Source organism: Hylobates moloch, unplaced genomic scaffold (assembly GCF_009828535.3).
Source record: "Hylobates moloch isolate HMO894 unplaced genomic scaffold, HMol_V3 SCAFFOLD_7, whole genome shotgun sequence".
NCBI classification, from domain to species: Eukaryota; Metazoa; Chordata; class Mammalia; order Primates; family Hylobatidae; genus Hylobates; species Hylobates moloch.
The window spans coordinates 116,304,910-116,329,870 of record NW_026652282.1 but is presented as its reverse complement, the minus strand read 5'-3'; the positions used below and the strand labels follow the sequence as shown (position 1 = coordinate 116,329,870).

General features: G+C 41.6%; 1 protein-coding gene across 1 annotated transcript in view; it reads right to left on the bottom strand.

Moving 5' to 3' along the window:
- Window positions 1-2,894: 2,894 nt before the first annotated feature.
- The window catches only part of SLC9A6 (solute carrier family 9 member A6), a 66,545-nt gene continuing 44,478 nt past the window's right edge, over window positions 2,895-24,961 (bottom strand). The window contains exons 10-14 of the mRNA XM_058441359.1: window positions 21,806-21,895; window positions 20,624-20,654; window positions 17,291-17,370; window positions 9,855-9,960; window positions 2,895-5,568 (exon numbers count right to left, since the gene is read on the bottom strand). Coding sequence (XP_058297342.1) covers window positions 5,296-5,568; window positions 9,855-9,960; window positions 17,291-17,370; window positions 20,624-20,654; window positions 21,806-21,895 — 580 coding nt within the window. The 3' untranslated portion in view covers window positions 2,895-5,295. The remainder of the gene's footprint in view (window positions 5,569-9,854; window positions 9,961-17,290; window positions 17,371-20,623; window positions 20,655-21,805; window positions 21,896-24,961) is intronic.

The following is a 24,961-nucleotide window of genomic DNA, read 5'->3' as shown; positions in this document are numbered from 1 at the left end:
AAGATGCTCCTTGCTATGCTTATGTAATTGTTGGATACTTACTGTCTTCCCCACTAACCTGTAAGTGCCGCAAGGGTAGCCTGTGTCTATAGTATTCCTCACTGTATGTAAACAGGATAGCACAGCATGTGGTGTATTTGTCACTCAATAATGTTTTGACTGAATAAAGGTCGGGTGGAATATCAATGTTCGCTCTGCCTGGAATGATCCTTGTCCTCACCCTGCTTCACATGGCTGACCCTTGACTTACTCGAGGTCTAAATGTCACTTTATCAGGACAACCTTCCCCAGTCCCCTTACCACCAGATTACAGTACCCTCTCATACTGTCCTGCATTTTTATAAATTTTTTTTGAGACAGGCTCTCACTCTGTTGCCCAGCCTGGAATGCAGTGGTGTGATCACAGCTCACTGTGGCTTTGACTTCCTGGGCTCAAGCAATCCTCCTTCCTCAACCTCTTGGGTTGAGTGTCTGGGACTACAGGTGCACACCATCACATCCAGCTAGCAGTTACAATGTTTTTTTTTTTTTTTTTTTTTTAACCGAGTCTTGTTCTGTCACCAGGCTGGAGTGCAGTGGTGTAATCTCGGCCCACTGCAACCTCTGCCTCCCGGGTTCAAGCGATTCTCCTGCCTCAGCCTCCCGAGTAGCTGGGACTACAGGCACACACCACCATGCCCAGCTAATTTTTGTATTTTTAGCAGAGACCAGGTTTCAACATGTTGGCCAGGATGGTCTCAATCTCTTGACCTTGTGATCCACCCGCCTTGGACTCCCAAAATGCTGGGATTACAGGCATGAGCCACTGCGCATAGCCACGATTCTCTTATTTGTTGATTACTTAAGATAGGTATCGGCTGGGCGCGGTGGCTCATGCCTGTAATCCCAGCACTTTGGGAGGCCGAGGTGGGTGGATCGCCTGAGGTCAGGAGTTTGAGACCAGTCTGGCCAAAGTGGTGAAACCCCGTCTCTACTAAAAATACAAAAATTAGCCCGTAATGGTGGCGGGCATCTGTAATCCCAGCTACTCGGGAGGCCAAAGCAGGAGAATCGCTTGAACCCGGGAGGCAGAGGCTGTAGTGAGCCGAGAACGTACCATTGCACTCCAGCCTGGGCGACAAGAGCGAACCAAGCGAAACTCCGTCTCAAAACAAACAAACAAACAAAGAAAAAACCAAAAACAAACAAAAAACAAACAAACAAAAAGACAAGATATCCCCCCTGCTAGAAAGCAAGAAGGCAATCAGTCTTTCTTGCATGAATGATTCCTAAGAACCCCATGAGATTGCTACATCTCCCATAGAATACTCTCCATGAGAGCTGGAACTGTTTAGTTATTTGCTGCTATCTCCACTGTGTGTGGCACAAAGTAAGCACTCAGATATTTCTTGAATGAATTAACTCTACAGCTGAGAAAACTAAAAGGCTCAGTGAAGTAAGTGGTCAACATTACACAATAAGCAAGCAGCAGAGCCTGGGTTTGAACTCAGGTCTGTGTCACTCCAGAGCCTGGGCTTTTTCTACTATGCTTAACTGTGCAGATGCAAAGCCATTGTTCAGGACTGCAAAGTCTGCTATAAAATCCGGGCCCCTTGGTGATAATGTTGGGAGGTAGAGCATGAAGAAATGCTGCTAGGCAGGCTGCTCGCCCATGGGCCCAACAAGACACTGGAGGGCCCTTTGCTACAAATGCGAGGACCCTCCCAACCAGGGAACACCAACAAGACAGCCAAGAACACAGCAGCAAGTGGAGGGACAGAGCTGAGACTTCATGCCTTAGCCTGGCCTGATGACAAGCAGGTCGGGGGCGGCAGGCTAGAAAGCAATTCTGCAATTCCCTTCATCCTTCTGGTTACAATCAGGATGAATCAGCAGAGCCTGCCTTTGGGGCCAGCAGAGTAGTAAGCATCTGGGCTTTGGAGTCAGACTTGACTTGAGTCCTGACTCTGCCACTCACTCGCTGTGTGACTTCTCTGCACCTCAGTTTCATCTGTATACTGAGGATGACAGAATGCGCCCTCAATGCATGATTAAATTAAAATATAGATTTTAAAATGCCTTGTATACACATGACCAGTACCTAAGAAGGGCTCAAAAATGGGAACTATTATTATCATTTCCAATTTATTTTCAAGCTTCACACTACATCATCTGTGTGGCGTACGTCCTGTCGGGGACTCTCATCTCATTATACTCCTGCATTGGGTCAGGTTTACAACTGTACCTGCTCAGATCTAATGTAGGGTTTTGTGTAGTGAATTAGAAAACATGGGTTCCTTCAAGAAAAGAGCCTGTTGTATGTGGACCATCCCCCACCAATGTCTCTCACTGGGCCATAAACAAGGAAGCTGGAGTGGATGACAACAAAACACAACAGACAGTGTGGTTGGTGCCATTGCTGGACTAGACAAACTTGCAGTCAGCAAACTCTAGCCTATAAAACTTCTCATGCACAGAGAGACGTGTCTTTAACTTGGAAGGAGGACTATTTGTATTTGTGTGATCGTGCTTTTAGCCAAACTTGGAACTGCCTTCCTACCTAACTGGATATACTTGGAACTGCCTTCCCACCTAACTGGATATAGAATTCTCTCTCACCATACCAGCATTTTTATAACATTATCCATTACTAAGCTAAGAGGCTACAAATCAATGTAACAGAATTTGACTGCTTTGAGTCATATTTCCTAAACAGTCCAATTGTGACCATAAGCAAATACATCCACCCTTACACATAAGCACCAAAAATTTGCCACCCCATAAGTTAAGTTCTGTTAGGTTTCTGTTTGTTTATTTGAAAACATTAGTCTTCCCCTTTTCCAGTAGGTATATAGGTAGAAAAATAAATGAAGTCAGCACTCTTTACGTCTCACTAGAATAAACTGTGACTCAAATACTGTGAGTGGTTATTTGCAAGGCTATAACTTTTTTAATGACAGATTTTCCTAAAAGAAACCACTATAACATCTGTCCAAGTACTCCAGAGAAAACAAAAAATACATAAAGATTAAAAGTCTATTACTTTAACAGCACATTGCCAAACACGGACAACTAGGATAAATACCAAGAAACCTTAAAAAAAACTTTAAAAGATGCAACGTTCAAGTCATTCAAACGCGTAGGTTCCACAAACAACAGGAAAACAAGTCCAAGAGCAGTTCTACTTGTGCATGATGGTAACTCAGACTGTACTTCATCAAAGTTCATTCAGGTGTTTCATAGACGTCTGAGCAGAGTTTGTTTTTTCTTCCTTGCTTGGAGATGTGTACACAGATTAGAGGAGAGGAAAGTCTTTCAGATGCTGATGTAAGCACAGCAGGCTTGGTTCCCCTTGATAAAGTATGAAGGCAAATTTAGTTGACTCAAGCTTTATCAGTTTCCCTAGTGAAAAGTCTTACGCATGCTGAAATAGACGAGTTACTGAATTTGTCATGCGAAGTATTTACATAAAGTGAGGTCAGTAACCCGACAGAATAAAAAAGGTAGTTGTTAAATTATTGTATAACCTTTTACAACTTTAATAACTTTGTGGGTAAATGACACTGACTTTCAAACTCCTCAAACATACATTAACAAGAAACTATTTACTGCGTGAAGAGGCACACATCATGTAAAACATACACTTCATGGGAGGGATTCCTGCATAGCAGGAAAGTCGCTACCACTACGTAACAAATGGCTATGCCAACAGTCAAAGCTGCCACGAAAGGGTACAACATTAGAATTCCCTTAAAATCTCAAGGAGTGTTTGCAATAGCACAGATGCCTTTTGGAGAGTAAGTACATGTTTTGTTCGGAAGGGTATTTTTCACTGGAAAATCTGAACATCATGTAAATAAATCAATGTTCTAACTGGGTAAGATTTAAGGCAATGCTACTCAGACCTGAGGGAAAAAAAATCCAAAAAAGTTTGTTTTTCTTCTGAATCGTGAACAGGTCAAAATCAACATCAGAAAGCATTCTTCCAAGCATTCAATGCACCTTTAGGTATTATCAGCATTACAAAATAGAATCTACTTTCATACTCCAAATATGAAATGAGAAATTGTTCTGTGCTCTTCCTTGAAAACTAAAAAAAAAATGCATGGCAGCTTAGGTAATTAATATTAAAAAGTACCATGAAAATGAAGACTACTACACCTGCTGCACACAAAGGAGCCACCTTGCTGCAATCAATGCTCCAGAATATTCGATTTCTCTTATGACTGACTGGTGCAGTGTGAAACGATCGTGGGTTCATAAATTAACTGTTGACATTAACTACAGACTAACAAATGATGATTAGACACAGTAAGTTCAAAAATTTTACATTTTGCTCCTGTTTGGCTGCTAAAGAGCAGCAATTTAAATCGATATAAAAACTTCTGACGACAAAGCTTGCTATACAGATAAAGTACATAATCAAAAATTAAGCAGCAATTAAATCTCTTAAACTTATCTGGTATAGAATATTTACACATTTGGGAAGAGAAATCTCTGAAACCACCATTCTCTTTACTCACCTCTTGCTCTCTGCCCATCCCAGCCCCTCCAAATCTAAATCAAGTGCCCTGAACTATATACACCTGTACTTTGGTTAAGCCGGCTAGATGCGACTCCATCTATGGTCTTGGTCTGGAAGAAAAGACATAACATCTCAGAAATCATTTGCAGCCTTCTTTTCTGAACAACAGTGTACTGTAGTCAATGAATCTGTGCTTTCACAGCAAGCAGGGGAAAAGGGTCCTCACACTTCACTCCCCAACCTGAATGGGGCAAGATCAAATGCCATCAGCTCGTTGCACCACAACAGGCCACCAGAGAAAAGGGAAAGAAAACGGTCAGGACAAAGGCAGCAGCTATCAACAAAAGTTTCCCAACAAAGGAACCTCTCCTCCCTAGGTTCCCAAGGAAATAACACTCCCTCCTCACTCTCCCTCCCCTAGCACACAAAAAAATTAATTCACAACACGAGAACTTGGTACTCTGGTTAAGTGTCAGGTAAGTTTAAGAAAGAGAAAATCCGTCACTTTTTTTACTTTAACTGAGACGTAAACTAACAGAACACACAACATCACTGTAAAAGTAACTTCCTAAAACAGATCCAGTCTACAGAGTGCAACCAGGAAAACTTAAAGGAATATAGTTTGTTCACAATCTGCCATGTACAGGATATTTATATTCTTTCTACGCCATATAAATAGCATTTATATAGCTTAAACATTCAGAGACATGCACTGGGACTTTTAGGTAGTACAAATTTCTTCACAATCACATGTGCAAATTTTACAAATCACTAAGTGAGTATTAGTAAGCTTAGGCTGGACCGTGTCTCGTATTATCTAACAAATTTAGCGGGGGTTCAGAATCATCCATTGGAAGAACCAGGCGTGTTCCTCGAATGACCAGTTCATGGTCCCCAAATGCAAGCTCCCGATCCAAGGCATCTTCAGAACTGTTTCCCATAAATCTCCTTGGGGCGCTGGATGTGGCTGATTCAGTGTTCACAGTAGAATCTCCATATGTCAAACTGATATCACCATCATTGAGAATAAGATCAGAATCATCATCTTTCAACTGTTCCTGGTTCTAAATGCAAATAAAGTAAGATTTAAGAATTGTTGAGGAGTTCAAGAGACATTTCCAATAGGAGTATTTTTGAGGATCTCCCATTTAAAACCCTTAAGTGGTAGCCCACTGCCCTCAGGATAAAGTCTAAAGTCCATACCTTGGCTTAAAATACAGCGTGGCTTGGCCTCTGTAGTTCCTCTCCTGCCACAATCTGCCCCTCCCACACCAAAGGCCCCACTGTCTGCCAACCAGACTGAAGTGTGACAGCTGCCCAGACTCCTCGTGCTTTCTCTTACCTCCAGGTCCTTCTACATGACCCCTCTCTCCCTTCACATGACTAACATCCTTTTATCACTTTTGCTCTGAAGTCTTCCTTGAGCTTCTAGGACTAGGTTAGCTGTCCTTCCTGTGTGCTTTCGTGGCATCCTGTACTTGGCCCTCTCCCTGTAGTGGCACCTACCCTTGAGCTGTAACTGTGTGTGTATCGATCTGCCCTCAAGAGGCTTAGACTCTAGTGTGTCGGGGGAGCAGACCGATACACATGTGATGAAGACACAGGGTAAATGCTACGTAGTCCAACCACCTAATACAGTTTGGGGTACAGAGAAACATATCAAGCCCTCACTGCAGCTCCATAAGCTTTGGTTCTCATGGAAATATTATGACAAAAATAGTATACTTAAATAAAGTCCTACAAAAGGAAAAAGTATCAGGAATACATAGTCCCATTTTGGCAAATAAAAAATGTGTGTATAGAAAAGTCTTTTCTTATGTTTCTGTATTATCTGAAATTTTATTATAATGAGTACATATTACTTTTAAAAAACAGAAGAAATCATTTTTTCTAAATGACTTTAAAGAGAAAGGATCATTCTAAATATTCACATTGATCTAGCATAAAACAGTCTGTCATTGATGCTCCTTGAGGGAAGTATATTCTCCAGCTTTCTAAATCCCATGTCTGTTTGAAAATTTTGAATTTGTCTAAGACCATCAAATAGACTGAGAAGACTATTAGACAAAATCTAAAAAGCAATTTAATCTGCTGTTGCTAGAAATTCCCCTAAATACTCAAAGGCCAAAAAAAGTGTGAACTGAAAAATAAACGGCTGGGTATGGGTGGCACATGTCTATTGTCCTAGCTACTGGGGAGGCTAAGGCAGGAGGACTGCTGGACTGCTTGAGCCCAGAAGTTTGAGGCCAACCTGGGCAACACAGCCAGAACCCATCTCAAAAACAAACAAACTCATATCCACCAACCAGCCCAAATCCCTTCCTGTCTAATCTAGTTAGGACAGTAAGTCTATCTAACCAGTATCTATCACTTGATTCAGCAATATTCACAAGCTCTGTGGCTCCTTCACAGGTCCACAGGGACTCTTCAGTACCTTCTAATATCTTTATTAAGTTTGAGGTTTGGGGCAATATCTATCAAATTTTAAAATGCACATGCCTTTTGACCCAGTGATTTTACCTTTAAAATCTATTCTATATACTTTTACATAGGTAAGTTTATATGTAAAAGAATATTCACTATAAGTATTGTTTATAATAGCAAAAAGGAAACGACTGAAATGTCTATCCATAAGAGACTGAATACATGAATTTTGCTATAGCTATGAAATGGGATAGTACGTAGCCATGAAAAGAGAAGGTAAGACATCTAACGTACTCACAATAAAGGTATCCATGATGTGTCAGTAATTGAAAAAAAAAAAAGCAAGTAATGGGACAATATGCCTATTATAATCCCATTTGTGTAAAACAATAACAAAGCCATATATACACATATTCATTTGCAATAAAATATATCAGGAAGTATCCACAGTGAGCCTATAATAAAGACTGCCTCGAGGACTGCAGGTAGGAGGAAGGCAACTTTGATTTTTCATTTTGTACGTTCCATACTGTATGGACATTTGGCCATGAGCTTGCTAGTTTTATAACTAAAAAAAGCAGTTAACAAAGATAATATAAAAAATTACGTCTGGGCCAGGTGCAGCGGCTTATGCCTGTAATCCCAGCACTTTGGGAGGCCAAGGTGAGTGGATCACTTGAGGCCAGGAGTTCAAGACCAGCCTGGCTGACATGGCGAAACCTCGTCTCTACTAAAAAATACAGAAAAATGAGCTGGGCGTGGCGGTGCACACCTGTAATCCCAGCTACTTGGGAGGCTAAGGCATAAGAATCGCTTGAACCCGAGATGTGGAGGTTGCAGTGAGCCAAGATCACGCCACTATACTCCAGCCTGGGTGACGGAGCGAGACTCTGTCTAAAAAAAAAAAAATTGTGATGGTTGTTATGGGTTAAATTGTGTCCCCCCCACCCCCCACCAAAAGATGTTGAAGTCCTAACCCCCAGCACCTGTGAATGTAACCGTGTTTGGAAATAGGGTCTTGTTTGGAAATAAGGTAGGCCCTGATTCAATATGACTGGTGTCCTTATGAATAGGAGAAATCTGGACACGGAGGTAGGCATGCACACAGGTAGAACCCTATGTGAAGATGAAAGTAGAGATACATAGTGATGCATCTATAAGTCAAGGAAGGTCCAAGATCACCAGGAAGCCACCAGGAGTTAGAAGAGAGGCCTGGAGCAGATTCTCCCTCACAGCCTAGAAGGAACTGACCCTGTCAACAACTTGACTTTGGATTTTAGCCTCCAGAAATAAGGGATGATAAGTTTCTATTGTTTAAGCCATTCGGTTTTTGGTACTTTGTTACAGCTGCTCTAGGGAGCCTGTTGTGTTTCGCTGCATTCCAAGGACACAGGGTTGTTGTGGACCTCTTCTGGCTTTTGGTGACAGCGAGTGGGTCTCTGGAATCCAAAAGCCAAGCTTCACTGCCTGAACCAACAGAGCTGGCTGACTCCTCTGTACAGTTATGTGGGCTAACAGGGCATGGTGGAAATGGAGACAATGTTTGAGAGGGGAGCTTGGGCAATGTGGAAGGGAGAGGAGGGGCAACATGGTGTGTGTGCCCCATCTCACAGGCACAGTTTGTCAGAAACATGCACTGACACGACATAACACAAAGCCGTAGGATGCTCCTCCCTGGTCCAGATGCCACCCCTACTCTGCCTACTCTCTCCTGTCCATTTCTTATACAGTCTGCTTTCACATGAGGTTCACTCACAGGGAATGGGGGCAGGGGGAGGGAGGTGTGGGTGGTGCATGTCTACACAGCTTCACTATAGCTTCCCCTCTCAAGGTTCTGCATGTTGCATCTAAGTAGTCAAAACTGGTGGGCTTTGTTAACAGGGGAGCCTATATGATGTCATAGATTATTTCTGAAAGGTTGGTTTAGAATGGAAGGCTTTTTCTTTCCCTTTTTTTCTTTTCTTTCTTTCTTTTTTTTTTTTTTTTTGATACGGAGTCTAACTCTGTCACCCAGGCTGGAGTGCAGTGGCACGATCTCTGCTCACTACAACCTCCACCTCCCCAATTCAAGCGATTCTCCTGCCTCAGCCTCCCGAGTAGCTGGGATTACAGGTGTACGCCACTGTGCCCAGCTAATTTTTGTAATTTTGGTAGAGACTGGGTTTCACCATGTTGACCAGTCTGGTCTTGAACTCCTGACCTCAGGTGATCTGCCGCCTCGGCCTCCCAAAGTGCTGGGATTACAGGAATGAGCTACCAAGCCTGGCCAGAATGGAAGGTTTTTTAAAAAGAACTTGAAAAATAAAAACATGCACATTTAAAAACAAAGGCCAGCTAGCATTTCTGTTATTTTTTTCTTAGTAGCAATATTTATCAAATTACCAATCACATTTTGGTAGCTAAGGAAAAAATATGGAATTCAGATTCTATCTAGATATGCTCATGAGTCCCAGCAATGTGGAACAGAGGCAGATAGCCTTCCCAAACATCCAAAGGTTGGGAGGTGTGAAATAATAGACCATCTGTTGCACTTTAGGGATGTCAAAATTGTTTTAAAATCCTCTCAATGTAACTGAGACAACCCTCATTTGTGGATGAAAGCATACACATTTAGTACTGAGCTCAGGACACATACTGCAAAGAAATGAAAGCCAGCAGGGAAATAGAACTATTTACTAAAATCACCCACAGTAAGATGAGGCACGATTCTATATCTGTTTTCAAATGCTGTTTCAAAGGCTGTGAATTACATTTATAGGTTTCAGCGTATTTTCTGGTTGAGCAAAATATGCTTAAATTCCCTCTCATGGAATTTATACCTCAAAGGCAGAAAACCAAACCAAAATAAAATAAAACCAGTGACTCATCCACAGAGCAGATAAATTTAACTTACTGAAGAATTTACTTTTGGATAAAACCAACTTACTTCGTAAGCCTGGGGGCTGGTGAGGCACCTGGCGATGGGTCCACAGCAGGCAGGGAGTGTTGTTGTCAGCGGAGGCCCGCTGTGAGTCAGCAGAGGCTTCAGATAGCTGCGGTGGTTAAGGAAGAGCTGTGGTCCTTTCTTTACAAATTTAAAAGAGCAACTTGTTTGATAATAATCACCATCACAGTACAGCAACCACTTCGGAGGACAGCAAAGGGCTTTCACATCTATGGTCTCATTTCCTCCTCACATGATGGCAGTGAAACAGCAAAGGGGTATTTTATCATCTCCACTTCACAGATATGGAAACTGAGGCTCAGAGAGGTCAATGACCTGCCTAAAGCTACACAATGAGGTAAATGGGGACCAATCTGCTAGCCCAAATTGGTCTGAATTTCAAATCTTGTGCCCTTTCCACTACATCACATTGCTTTTCTGATTTTACTAAAACCAAAAGGAACCTTGCTGTAAATTGAGCACTAAAGGAGATAAGGGAAAAAGTAAACAATGTTAATGGCCAGAGAGGAAATTAAATGTTCCAGTATCACATAGTAATAAAATGGTTTTCATCATTTATTGTGAATTCAGCTGGCCTCTTGCATGCTCTAAGTTGAAACTTCAGTATCAGACTGACTGTTTACTTAGGAAGCTATAAGAAGGAAAGTCAAGTCAAATCTCAAGACATTTTTAAAAACTATGTATCATGAGGCCCTTTATCATAGGCCCTCATTTCAGTATTCATTTATTTGCCAAAAAATAAAAATAGACATGAGAATACATGACACACAGAAAAAAAGAGGGAATCACAAGAAAAAGGAGAAAAGGATACAGACACATAAATTCCCCACTTTATTTATTTATTCATTTATTTATTTTTTTGAGACAGAGTGTCACTCTGTCACCCAGGCTAGAGTGCAGTGGGTGATCATAGCAGGTACGTGCCACAATGCCCAACTAATTTTTTTTTATTTGATTTTTGCAAAGACAGGGTCTTGCTATGTTGCTAGGGCTGGTCTTGAACTGAGCTTGCCTCAAGCAATCCTCCCACCTCAGCCTCCCAAAGTGTTGGGTTTACAGGCATGAGCCTCCATGCCCTCCCTCCTCATTTTCTAAAATGAGACCCTAAGGTGGTTCTCAATTAAAAATGAGAAAGTCAGAGAAAATTTCATGAATCCTCATATTAATAAATTCTAAGTAAAGATTAAAACACTGTATATAAACATGCTTTATAAAACATCTGGCCAAACACAAAGCTACTAAAAAACTGGAATGATGAATTCTACTAGTGTTTTGAGTAAAGAAATGACCAGGTCTTCATCTTCTGGTACTGAATGGGTACTACTGAGGCTAACAAGTCTTGATGTTTGACTCTACAAGAAAAAATTCCTTAGAAAAAAAAACTCACCAGATGTTGACAAATGGTTTTAAAAAAAGAAAAAAAAGAAAAGAAAACCTAGATAGTCTTGTATTTATTTATTTATTTATTTATTTATTTTTTTTTTAAGACGGAGTCTCACTCTGTCGCCCAGGCTGGAGTGCAGTGGCGCGATCTCGGCTCACTGCAAGCTCCGCCTCCCGGGTTCACGCCATTCTCCTGCCTCAGCCTCTCCGAGTAGCTGGGACTACAGGTGCCCGCCACCACGCCCGGCTAATTTTTTTGTATTTTTAGTAGAGATGGGGTTTCACCGTGGTCTCGATCTCCTGACCTTGTGATCCGCCCGCCTCGGCCTCCCAAAGTGCTGGGATTACAAGCGTGAGCCACCGCGCCCGGCCCAGTCTTGTATTTATTAATGAAATTAAAAACTTTCTCCTACAGAAAACTCCAGGCTCAAATGGCTTCACTGGTAAAACTTTCCTAACATTAAAAAATAATAATAATAACACTAATCTTATCACTCCTTCAGAGAACAGACAATGAAGGAATACTTCCCAATTCATTTTATGAGGCCAGCTTAATCTTGTTATAGAAACCTGACAAGGACACTATAAGAAAAAATCACAAGCCAATATTGTTCATAAAAATAGACACAAAAATCAGATGCAAAGTATTAGCAAATTAAATCCAGAGATATACACAAAGGATAACACATCATGACCAAGTGGAATTTGTTCCAGCAATGCAAGACTAGTTTAACATTCAAACAATCAATCATGGCCGGGCACGGTGGCTCACGCCTGTAATCCCAGCACTTTGGGAGGCCGAGGCGGGTGGATCACGAGGTCAGGAGATCGAGACCATCCTGGCTAACACGGTGAAACCCCGTCTCTACTAAAAATACAAAAAATTAGCCGGGCGCGGTGGCTCACGCCTGTAATCCCAGCACTTTGGGAGGCCGAGGTGGGCGGATCACGAGGTCAGGAGATCGAGACCATCCTGGCTAACACGGTGAAACCCCGTCTCTACTAAAAATACAAAAAATTAGCCGGGCGAGGTGGCAGGCGCCTGTAGTCCCAGCTACGTGGGAGGCTGAGGCAGGAGAATGGCGTGAACCCTGGGGGGCGGAGCCTGCAGTGAGCCGAGATCGCGCCACTGCACTCCAGCCTGGGTGAAAGAGCAAGACTCCGTCTCAAAAAAAAAAAAAAAAAAAAAAATCAATCAATGAAAATCAAAATAACAGATTAAAGAAGAAAAATATAAACACATGATCATCTCGATGCAGAAAAAGCAACTGATACTAAAAATTCTCAGCAGACAAAAACTCATGATAAAAACTCTCAGCAGACTAAAAATAAAAGAGAATGCTCTTAACCTGCTAAAGGATATATCCAAAAACGTATAGCTAACATCGTACTTAATGGTGAAATATTGAAAAATTTCCCTCTGAGGTCAGGGGTAAGATAAGAACGTCCTGTATCATCACTTATATTCAGCATTGCACTGAAGAAGTCCCCTACAAAAGCCAATGTAAAAAGACACAAAAAAGAAATACAGGGATTGGAAAAGAAAAAAAAATACTCATAGATCATTTAATTATGTATATAGAAGACCAAAAAGTATCTATTAGAAATCCTAAGTGAACTTAGCAAGATTGCTGGACCCAAGGTCCATATATAAAATCAAATTTTAGGCTGGGTACAGTGGCTCACGCCTGTAATCCCAGCACTTTGTGAGGCCAAGGCGGGTAGATCATGAGGTCAGGAGATGGAGACCATCCTGGCTAACACGGTGAAACCCCATCTCTACTAAAAATACAAAAAATTAGCTGGGCGTGGTGGCGGGCGCCTGTAGTCCCACCTACTTGGGAGGCTGAGGCAGGTGAATCACTTGAATCCGGGAGGCGGAGGTTGCAGTGAGCCGAGATTGCACCACTGCACTCCAGCCTGGGCGACAGAGCAAGACTCTGTCTCAAAAAATAAATAAATAAATAAATAAATAAATAAATAAATAAATAAATAAATATCCAATTTTCTATCTACATATTTACATCAAACAAGTATAAAATAGAATAAATACCATTTGCAATAGGATCAAAAACATCAATTACTTAGGAATAAATCTAATGAAAATGTACAAGAGCTGTGTACTGAAAAGTACAAATCATTAATGAGAGAAATTTTAAAATACCTAAATGAATGGAGCAATATGCTGTGTTTATGATATGGAAGTCTCAATATTGTTATGATATCATTTCTCTCCAAATTCATTTATGGATTCAATACAAACCCAATAAACTTGCCAGCAGTTGTGTGTGTGTGTGTGTGCACGTGCACATGTGTGTAAATTGACAAGCTGTTTCTAAAATTTAAAGGAAAACGCAAAGCACCCAAAATAGCCAAAGCTATACTGGAGAAGAACAAAGCCAGATTTTAATTACTCTACTGGATAGCAAGACTTATTATAAAGTACAGTAATAAAAAGGGTATGGTATTGATATAAAAATAGAGAAAGAGGATTAAAAAAGAGAGTACAAAAACTTATCCCCACTTATACAGCCAAGTGATTTACAACAAACATTGTACTGCAATTCAGTGGGGTAAGGATGCTATTTTTCAATAAATGGTGCTGCATCAACTGGATATGCATATGGAAAAAAGTAGATCTTGACCCACTATCTCTCACCATGCACAAAAATGAATTTGTGATGGATCAAAGACTTAAATGTGATAGTTAAAGCAATCATACTTCTAGAAGAAAACAGGAAGATATCTTCACGACCTTGGGATATGGAAGATTTCTTAAGACACAGAAAACACTAACCATAAAAGGTGAATAAAATGGACTTCTAGTCTGAGCAACAAAGTGAGACCCTGTCTGTATAAAAAACTTTTAAAAACTAACTAGGTGTGGTGCCATGCACCTGTAGTCTTAGCTACTCAGGAGGCTGAGGCAGGAGGATCACCTGAGCCCAGGAGGTTGGGGCTACAGTGAACTATGATTGCACCACTGCACTCCAGCCTGGGTGAGACAGTGGGAACTTATCTTAAAAATAAACAAAATATAATAGGCTTAATTAAATTGAAGAACATCTACTCCTTAAATACAGGATTAAGAAAATGAAAAGGCAAGCTACAGACTGAGAAAAAATACAATAATCAACAACAAAAAAACTCAATTCAGGAATATAGAGAGAACTATAAATCAATGAGAGAAAAAAAAACTCAGTTAAACAATGGACGAAAGACTTAGACTTCACAAAAGAGGATATCTAAATGGTCAAAAAACAAGAAAAGGTGCTCAGCCTCTCTGGTCATCAGAGAAATGCAAATTAAACCATATGAGGTATCACTACACACCCATCAAAATGGCTAAAATTTAAAAGGCTGAAAAATAGAACTCCCTTAATTTGCTGATGGAAAGAATCATAAATTCACCAAGTTGGTTAAAACCAATTAAACTGGTTGCAATCACTCTGGAGAACTGGTTGGTTGGCAATGTCTGTTTTAAAGCTAAACAGGCCGGGCAAGTGGCTCACTCCTATCATTCCAGCACTTTGAGAGGCTGAGGTGGGTGGATCACTTGAGTCCCGGAGTTCAAGGCCAGCCTGGGAAACATGGTGAAACCCTGCCTCTACACTGAAAAAAAAAAAATAGCTGGGCATGATGACATGCATCAGGAGTCCCAGCTACCCAGGAGGCTAAGTTTACAGGATCACTTGAGCCTGGGAGGCAGACGTTGCAGTGAGCCAAGATTGTGCCACTGCATTCCAGCCTGGGTGACAGAGCCAGACACTACTTCAAAACAAAACAAAACAAAAAACCACGTTAAACATATACTTGTCCTAAATTCCACTCCTTGCACTCCTTGGTATATACCCAAGAGAAATGAGTGCTTATGTCCACCAAAAGATATATATTCATGCAGGTTTTTGTAATAGCCGAAAGCTAGAAACAACCCAAATATTTATTAACAGTAGACTGGTTAAAAACAAAAATCCTGTAGTATATTCCTACTACAGAGCTCTACCCTACTACAGCAATAAAAAAAGAATGAATCGCTGTTACATGAAACCATAGGGATAAATTACACAGATGTGGAGTGAAAGAAGCAAGACAGAAACGAATACCTAACATACGAATCCATATACATAAAGATCAAAATCAGGTAAAACTAACCCATGTTGATGAAAGTCAGAATCATGGTTACCCCTTTGTGGAGGGGGATAGAGAATGTTCATTTATATCTTTGTATGGGTGGGAGGCACAAGTTGTTGACACAGGTTGAAATTCATTAAGCTGTACACTTAAGATTCGTGTACTTTATTGTATTCAAGTTATATCACAATTATAACAAATCATTTGCCTACATAAATGAACTGAAATCTAAAATAATGAATATTTAATTATATCAGGGCACTAGGTATTAAAATGATCAGGTCTTCATTGAGTAGGACTTAATAGGGCAATACTGAGTCAAACAAGCCTTGGTGTTTACTTCTATAAAATATACAGAAGAATATGCTATTATTCTACTCTTTCTCAATATTAGGATCATTGAACTGTTTTATATATTATGCAGAAAATGTACAAAACATTTTATGCAGAAAACTCACTAAAAAATTATTGCTAAATTAGAGGGATGAAAAAGCCCCAAGAGATATGAGAGTGGCTTATATCCAAAACCCTGACAATGGAGCCAAAAGTAATGACATAATCCTTAAAAAATTTTAAGAGCCAGGCTCTCTTTCTCTAATGGGAGTCTTAATACCCCAGATATGCTTGCATTCTTGTTTCCATACAATAATTTAATTTTGAAGTACTTGCAAACAGTGAATGCAAAACTTACCAAACAGAACATGGTAAGTAGTAGCTTCTAATCATTAAGTGTCAAGTGATTTTTCTTAAATATACAAGGCTTTCATCAGAAAGTTGAAAGCAAGGACAAATTTCTTACACAGTTGTCTCCAATTTGCTTCAATAGAACATAAACCAAGTTTTGAATCATTTACTGATAAATCAGAGCCTGAAAGAACTCCATGGCTCTTTTTGCTAGGTGAATTTTCAAATAAATTAATTTTAATAATGATAAAATGTTTAAAAGGCATGATTTAAAGCAGTGGTCCCCAACCCTTTTGGCACCAGGGACCGGTTTTGTGGAAGACAATTTTTCCATGGATGGGGCTGGGAACAAAACAGTTTTGGGATAAAACTGTTCCACCTCACATCATCAGACATTAGATTCTCATAAGGAATATGTAACCTAGATCCCTTGCATGTGCAGTTCACAACAGGGTTCGGGCTCCTGTGAGAATCTAATGCTGCTCATCTGACAGGAGGCGGAGCTCAGGCGGTAATGTTCACTGGCCCATTGCTCACCTCCTGCTGTGCGGCCCGGTTCCCAACGGGCCACGGACCACTACTGGTCCGTGGCCTGGGAGTTGGGGATCCCTGATTTAAAGAGGTTATAGAATATCAACACTACTCAGAGTATAGCTATGAAACAGACTTACAACAGGGCAAGAAGGAAATCTGGCAAACAAAAACATTAGCTATCTGTGGCATGCTGAACAGAGAGAATCTCCTAGTCTTTGGAAAGGTCAGGGGAAAAAAAGTGTATTGCTGAACAGCGCAGTATCGAACATTATCGCATTTTGATTTCATTCTCATGCTTTTTCCCAAGCCTTTCCTCTCTTACCCCGCCAAGTACGCAGACAAGAACCAAGAAATACCTTCCGTGGGATTCACTAAATTAGCTAAAGGACAACAAATATTAAAGTTTGCTCAATAAATAAACCTATATATCAAAGAAAGTATGTCATTTGGGCTTTGGTTCCCTTTACACAGCCAGCTTCTGAAATGACCAGTCCCTATGGTTTCATGGGTTTGAAGAGGAATCTGTCTGTGTGGGTTTCCTTTTCCACAGCACTGATGGGGAAAGGGAAGATGAAAGGTAGGTTTTATATTCCGCTCCAGGAAGAGAATAGTCAAAACACTTGTTCCATTAAACTGTAATTATCTATGTCCACACTATCCTTTTTTTTTCCCTCAATTAAGGATACTTATGATCAAAGTTGTACCACATCCGGAAAAGCCAAGCACTCTCTGCTTTGGTAGTTCTCCTTTCATTTTCAGGAACACCCTGCAGATAGATAATACAGAAATCAATATCTATACAGAGATATGAACATTTATTTAGAGCCATTCCTTTGGAGAATCAGAAATAGAGGCTACTATAAGACACTCTCCAACAAGGGTAATATTAGAAATTTAATAGCTTGTATATTGCAGCTTTGGAATAAGAAATTGAAATGTTTTTCTGAACACCTCTATTACTCAGGCTGCTTGCTAACTTATGAATCTACTCTCACTTAAGAAATCAATGTGGGGGCCGGGCGCGGTGGCTCATGCCTGTAATCCCAGCACATTGGGAGGCCGAGGCAGGCAGATCACGAGATTAGGAGTTCGAGACCAGCCTGACCAACATGGTGAAACCCCGTCTCTACTAAAAATACAAAAATTAGCCGGGCATGGTGGGGCGTGCCTGTAATCCCAGCTACTCAGGAGGCTGAGGCAGGAGGTTCACTTGAACCCGAGGTGGAGGTTGCAGTGAGCCGAGACCATGCCACTGCACTCCAGACTGGGTGACAGAGCGAGACTCTGTCTCAAAAAAAAAGAAAAAAATCAATGTGGGATAATTCATTTACTGAACCTGAAAGACTTAACTCTCAATGTAATAGCACCTTAGAAAATATCACATCAACATCCCTATATTTGGGAGTTGTCATGGATCTCGAAAATAACTAGCAACTTCAAAGTTGCTACTATGTTCTTGAAACACCAGCAAAATAAAAACAAGTAGGGAAATTCCATGGTAAGCCTGATCAGCTAGGAGGGGAAACTAACATAGCAAGTAGGCGTCTTCTAAAAGTTTCCAAAAATATAAACTGTGTCTTTATTTGTAATACGGTGCAGTCAGCAGTTGGGCAGTTAGGCAACCTGCTTCCAGTCCCAGCTTATTGACATTAAGTGGTTTAAGCAAGTCCCTTTCTCTCTCTGGGCCCGAATTTCTTCAAGTATAAAAACATGAGGGTTAGAGAATCCTGAAGGCCCTTTCCAGTGCTCATGTTCTATGGTTCCATAATCGTCTTTTCTAAAAGCACAGAATTTAGGCCAGACACAGTGGCTCATGCCTGTAATCCCAACACTTTGGGAAGCCAAGGTGGGTGTATTGCTTGAGGTCAGGAGCTCAAGTCCAGCTTGACCAATATGGGGAAACCCCGTCTCTACTAAAAACACACAAAAAAATGAGCTGGGCATGGTGGCAGGCACCTATAGTCTCAGCTACCTGGAAGGGTGAGGCAAGAGAATTGCTTGAATCTGGGAGGTGGAGGTTGCAGTGAGCTGAGATAGTGCCACTGCACACTAGCATGGCCGACAGAGTGAAACTTCATCTCAGTAAGTAAGTAACTAAATAAATAAGCAAGCAAGGAAGCACAGAGTTTAGATTCTGGGTTTTGGATTCTTCCTGTCCTTCCTAATGCTCAAAATAAATTTCTCTCTCCTTCAACGTGTCACGTGTCATGTATCAACTTATACATAAACAAAAATGTTTGGAAACACTGTATGGGCTTACAAAAGCTGAAGAACACCTGCAATTCCTTTCATGTCATAGAAGTATCTTTGTGTGCCTCCACCTCTTAAAGAACAACATTTCACCACCCCTCACCACATGTACACCTGTACATCCCACCCCCACACACTCCATACTTAGTATAATGTTCCTCTGTGCTTTCTCGTGGACATTCAAAATATTAAAGAAACAATATAACCAAGACAGCCACAGGGTTTTTGTTTTTCCAGACAGAGTCTCGCTCTGTTGTCCAGGCTGGAGTGCAGTGGCACGATCTCGGCTCACTGCAACCTCCACCTCCCAGGTTCAAGTGATTCTCCTGCCTCAGTTTCCTGAGTAGCTGGGACTACAGGCGCCCACCACCACGCCCAGCTGATTTCTGTATTTTTAGCAGAGACAGGGTTTCGCCATGTTGGCCAGGCTGGTCTCGAATTCCTGACCTCAGGTGATCCACCCGCCTTGGCCTCCCAATATGCTGGGATTACGGGCGTGAGCCACCATGCCCGGCCCAGCCATAGGGTTTTGAAGGTAAGGGAAAAAAAACGGTCCTTTGTTCTGTAGGTCACAACTGGCACTCACCTACCTGGCTCTCTCCCTGTCACTCCTTTTCCATTTCTCCTCTGTGGTTACACAGGTGACACAGCTGGTGGAGACTTACACAGACAGCGATCGAGCATTTGTCTTTTGAACTGCATGATTATTTTTGTTTTGACACAGGGAGGAGGCACTGAGGAGTTATTACCCCTTGGACACTATGCCAGGAGCCCGGCATCATGGGAATTTATCCAGCTTGGTTTTTACAAGTATGTCAAGCCCATGGAATTCTACTTTAAGGCTCTGACCACAAGAGTCAAGTACTTACTATATCTCATACATACATTCACACTCATCACTCAACAGCTAACAAAATTAGCATTTAGGAAATTAGTCTGAGAAATGTTTTTTTTAACCTCACCCTGAAGACAAATATACTGACTGTGGTTTGTTTCAGACAAGAAAAAAATTGTGTTTTGAAAGAGATGGTTTCCATGTTCAAAAATCTAATTTCTGTGATTTCTCATCTAACGTCTGATATGGAGGCACATATTCAATGGTGCTCAGAAGCAACTGAAAAACAGATGGAAAATACCAGACAAGGGTAGTCAGTCTAGAGAGGGCAGCGAGTTACAATGCATTCAGTCCAACGGGCTCAAGTTCATAGCAACAACTGAGAAACTGACACAACGGAAGGAAGGAAGCAAGGAAAGGTGGCCAAGGCTGAGGGGCAAGGTAAGAAAGTGCGTTCCCCTGAGCAGGCGGGGAAGACTGGTTGAAGATTCAAAAGCTTCTAGGCAGTTCTCTAGGGCAGCTGCTGGTCATCCAATTTGAAAGTTACACAGGAAGAGCAGCTGGAGTGGGGCTTACATCAGAGACAAGCCTTCATGCGCAAACCAAAGTGGAAAAAGCCTCCCCGTGCCAGAGGAGTCACTCGAAAACCCAGAAGTGCTTAAGAGACTGCTCTCCTCTGGGACAAAAGCCCAGGCAGGATGGCCCAGAGACATGAAAGCTGTCACCCTTGATAACCACACACTGTGGCACCGTGGCAAACTTGGTTTTGTCTCTATGGAGCAATGAGAAAAGCCAGGAATGATATCATTCCTCCAAAGCTGAGGCAAAGAGGACAGGATCTAAATAGAAGGATGAAGTTTATAGTAGATTGTTTTCTTTCCAAATGACTGCACATTTGACAGAAATGCCAGGAACAACAAAAACGCATATTTACCAAGTGTTCTTGGTCTGAATCAACACCAACCCTAAAGGAGAAAGACAAAGAGCAAATGAGATTTGGAAGCCAAAAAATGGTCTATTCACACATGTACATTATCAGGCAACTACTTTTCTCAACACAGAAGCTATGGAATGGTTAATGTTTTCTTGCTTCTCTGTGGCTGTTGATGCAGATTTTTGGCTCCTTCCACTTTCCTTAGCAACAGCTTGGATTCTAAGGCAAGCAGGGTGTACCCATGATTCTCTTCCTGCAATCTTACTTACCAGTTTCAGAAAAAAACAGCATTTTTTTTCTCTGAATATAGGTCCACTCGAAGTGGAATCAGGGAGAGTAGCACTGCCCCAGTTGCTAAATAATTACTGGGTAGCTCCAAAAACAAGACTGGCACAGTGCAATTCACCTCGCAGCTCTCATGGCAACATTCTGTTACGATGACTGAAGAGAGGGTCCAATTACAGGTTTTTCATGGGCTAATGGATAGACATTAGCCTTGGTTCTTCACAATTCTTATTTTATCTGCTTAAAATTCCTGTTTTCTGTATCCCAGGGAAAAGCTTCATTACAAAGTTCTCTGGCTCCTCTCTATTCCCTAAACACGGGTACTCACCAACTCTGTTCATTCCTCCTCTAAACGGTCTCTTAAGTCTTCTCTCCTTTCCATCCCAACTGCTCAAGGGCAGCCCTCATCCTGAGGCTCACGGGCTCTGTCGTGGAAGCTTTTCCAGCTGCCAGGCTCTCCCCAAGAGTCAGCTGTCACCAGCATAGAGCTCGCTGTGTTACTCCCTTGACAAAGGACTCTGAGAGTGGCTTACAACCCAGAGGGTCAAGTCTGAAGTCTTTTGTGGGGCATTCAAGACTCTACAAACTAGCACCCCCACCCCACTCCAACCTACTTTTCCATCCTCATTTCCCATCATTCTCTTCTACATGCCCCATTCTAGCTATACCTGCCTGCTCATCTCCCCAAATCCATCCTCTCCTGAGCCTCCCATGCCTTTGCTCATGCTGTTCTCTCCAGCTGCAATGTGCTTTCCCTCATTTTTAAAGCAATTTTCAAGTTCCAAAGTAACCATTCTATGACCCCTTCAGGCAGAATCATTTTCTCCTCTGTGCATCTGCAGCACTTTCTACAGTCCTTTATTATGATACTTAGCACAGTAGAGTATAGTTATTTACCTGTCAGTCTCCCCAAAAAGACTGTGAGTTCCTTGAGGGTAAAGGCCATGTCTCAATTCATCTCTGTATCCCCAGAGTCTAGCACAGTACCTGACACACAATAGGTGCTCAAATGTTTATTGATTAACTACTACAGACAACACAGAAAAAATAGCAGTACTAGAAGCTGTAGCAGTAGCATCCCAGAACACAAATAACACTGAAGGGAGAAAACGATGCAAGGCTGCATCTGGAAAGCAAGGGAACTATGGTCAAGGACTTGAAAACAGATTGCTATGACCAGATTCCTAATTCAAAGAATGGCTCATTTTTCCTTTGTTAAAATGGCCAGGAGCTGTTTAACATCTTCTCAGTCACATTAAACGCTAACCACATTTATGCATCTCGAGTGACATCTAGTGGTCTTGAAGATAGCACACTTGTAATAGATGGTACATTATTAGAAGCTATGTCAATGTAATAAACATTTATAGAGCACTTATTATTTGCCAGGCACTGTACTAGGCACAGGGCATAGAAATGAACTAAACATGGCCCCTGCCCTCAAGGAACTCACAGACTAGTGGGGGAAACCAACACAACTAGGGCATAATCCCTAAGGGCTTCTATCAGGGAGCTCTGGTTTCAAATCTGGACTTGGCTGCTTTCTAGCTGTGTGAACCCAGTCAAGTGATACAGTCCTATAAATCATCACTTTATCACCTAGAAAATGGGGCTAATATCCACCACACCGAGTTGCTGCAAGGATTTAATGAGAAAATGTATGAAAAGGTTTTAAAAGAGTATCTGAAACATTAACACTAAGTGGTAGCTCTTATAACAATATTATTACAAGACTGAATAAAATAAGTGCTACAACGGAAAGGCCCAATGTTGCACCAACAGAAGAGCGGTTCTGAGGGAAAAGAACGGGGGAAAAGGAGGTGGCACTTAGCTGTGTCATTTACTGATAGTGAAAGAGCATTCCAGGCAGAGGAAACAGTACGAGCAAAGGCTCAGAGACGCAGAAGTGCAAAGCATGTGTAGTAAATGATAGCCAAATGTGACTGTCACAAACTATGTGAAAGGACATGGGAATAGCTGGCTGTTTCAAATTTACTGTGGATCCACTGTCCACATGACAGCTAAAGTGAACCTTTCACACTGTAAATGACTTCATGTCACTCCCTTGCTTTAAAATCCTCCAGGATTTCCAATTGTATTTTAAAATCCAAATCCCTTACCATGTTCCACAAGACTATATATTAGGGGTCCACAAAGTACAGCCTACGGGCCACATCAGCACCTCTTCTGTTTTCGTAAAGTTTTACTGGGATACAACCACGCCAATTGATTTATATATCGTCTAGGGCTGCTTTCACACTAGAGTTGAGTAGCTGAGACAGACTGTATGGCCTCCAAAGCCTGACATATTTACTCTCTGGCCCTTGACAGTAAAAGTGTGCAGAACCCCTGCTTCCATAGGATCTTGCCAACCTCACTTCCTATCTACCCTTCAGTCACTATACTCCAGCCATGAGAGTTTTTTTCCTGTTCATTCAACAGGCCAAGTTTGTCCCTTCCTCAGGACTTTTGTAACTTGCTCCTCCCTCTGCCTAGACTGCTCTTCTTCCTGATGACTGTTTAACTGGCAACATCTAGTCACGTAGGTAAGACTGAACTCAAATATAACCTCTCAAAGAAACCGTCCCTGGCCTCCTTGTATAAAATACACCCCCATCCCCAGTCACTATCACAGTACCTTGCCCGATTCCCATCACAGCATTTAATATCATCTGCAGTTGTCAGGTTCATTTATGTGTTACTAGCTTATTGTCTGTCTTCTCTCACTAAAGTATAGATGTTATGAGTCCAGGAACCTTTTCTATCTTATTATGATCACTGTGCTTCTCTAGAGCAGGATTTCTTAACCCTAGCATTACTGACATTCTGGCTTAGATAATTCTCTGTTGGTAGGTGGTGAGGAGCCTGTCCTATGCATTGTAGCATGTTTAGCAGCATCCTTGGCCTCTACTCACTAGATGCCAGCAGCGGCCCCCTCTTCCAGTTGTGACAACCAAAAATGTCTCCAGAAAGTGCCAAATGTCCCTTGGTGGGGGTAGGGGCAAAATTCTCTCCAGTTACGGAGTACCGAGGCTGGGCGAGATGGCTCATGCCTATAATCCCAACACTTTGGGAGGCTGAGGCGGGCGAATCACTTGAGGCCAGGAGTTTGAGACCAGCCTGGCCAACATGGTGAAACCCCATCTCTACTAAAAATACAAAAATTAGCCAGGTGTGGTGGCGCATGCCTGTAGTCCCAGCTACTTGGGAGGCTGAGGCAGAAGAACTGCTTGAACCTGAGAGGTGGAGGTTGCAATGAGCCGAGATTGCACCACTGCACTCCAGCCTGAGCAACAGAGCAAGACTCTGTCTCAAAAAAAAAAAAAAAAAAAAAGAACCACTGAGTTGTAACCGACAGTGCCCGGCACATGGCTGGTGTTCAATAAATGTTAATCGAATGAATGAATAAAAAGTATATTTGAAATGCTGTGCTAAGAACTTTACAGATATTAGCTCACTGAATCCTTACAACAACCCAAGGATGTAGGTACTATGACATACATGTTACAGATAAGGAAACTGAGACTTTAAAAGGTTAAAGAACTTGCCGAAGATCACAGAATTAATCAGTGAAGGGGCAAGAACTCAAAGCCAAGTCTAAGTCTGCATGAATCTTAAACTTTCAGGAGTTAGCAGTGCCCTTAAAACTGTACTAGACAAATTTGGGGGGAGGGAAGAGAAGCTTAAAATACAGCCCCTGTTCACGAAGAGGCCAAGAATAATGCTAATAAAACAAGAAGACAATAAGAAGTAACCTAAGACTATAAGACAGTATTATAATTAAGTGACAAACTACGTTACAGGACAGGCACTATGCGGCCAAAGAGCTTTGACAGCTGTGATGTAGATTAAATTTTGTGTGAGTAGGTATGTTTTTGTCTTTTCTTTTTGCGGGGATGGTAAGCGTAGATATTTTGTTTGGTTTGTTCTTACATTTAATTTTGTTATACTTAGGACAATGAGGAAAGTCTTCATCTACAAGCTCTTGAGAAAAGAAAGGAACTGTGTCCTTTCAAAATGTACCATGCCCATTATTTGATGAAATTAATTTCC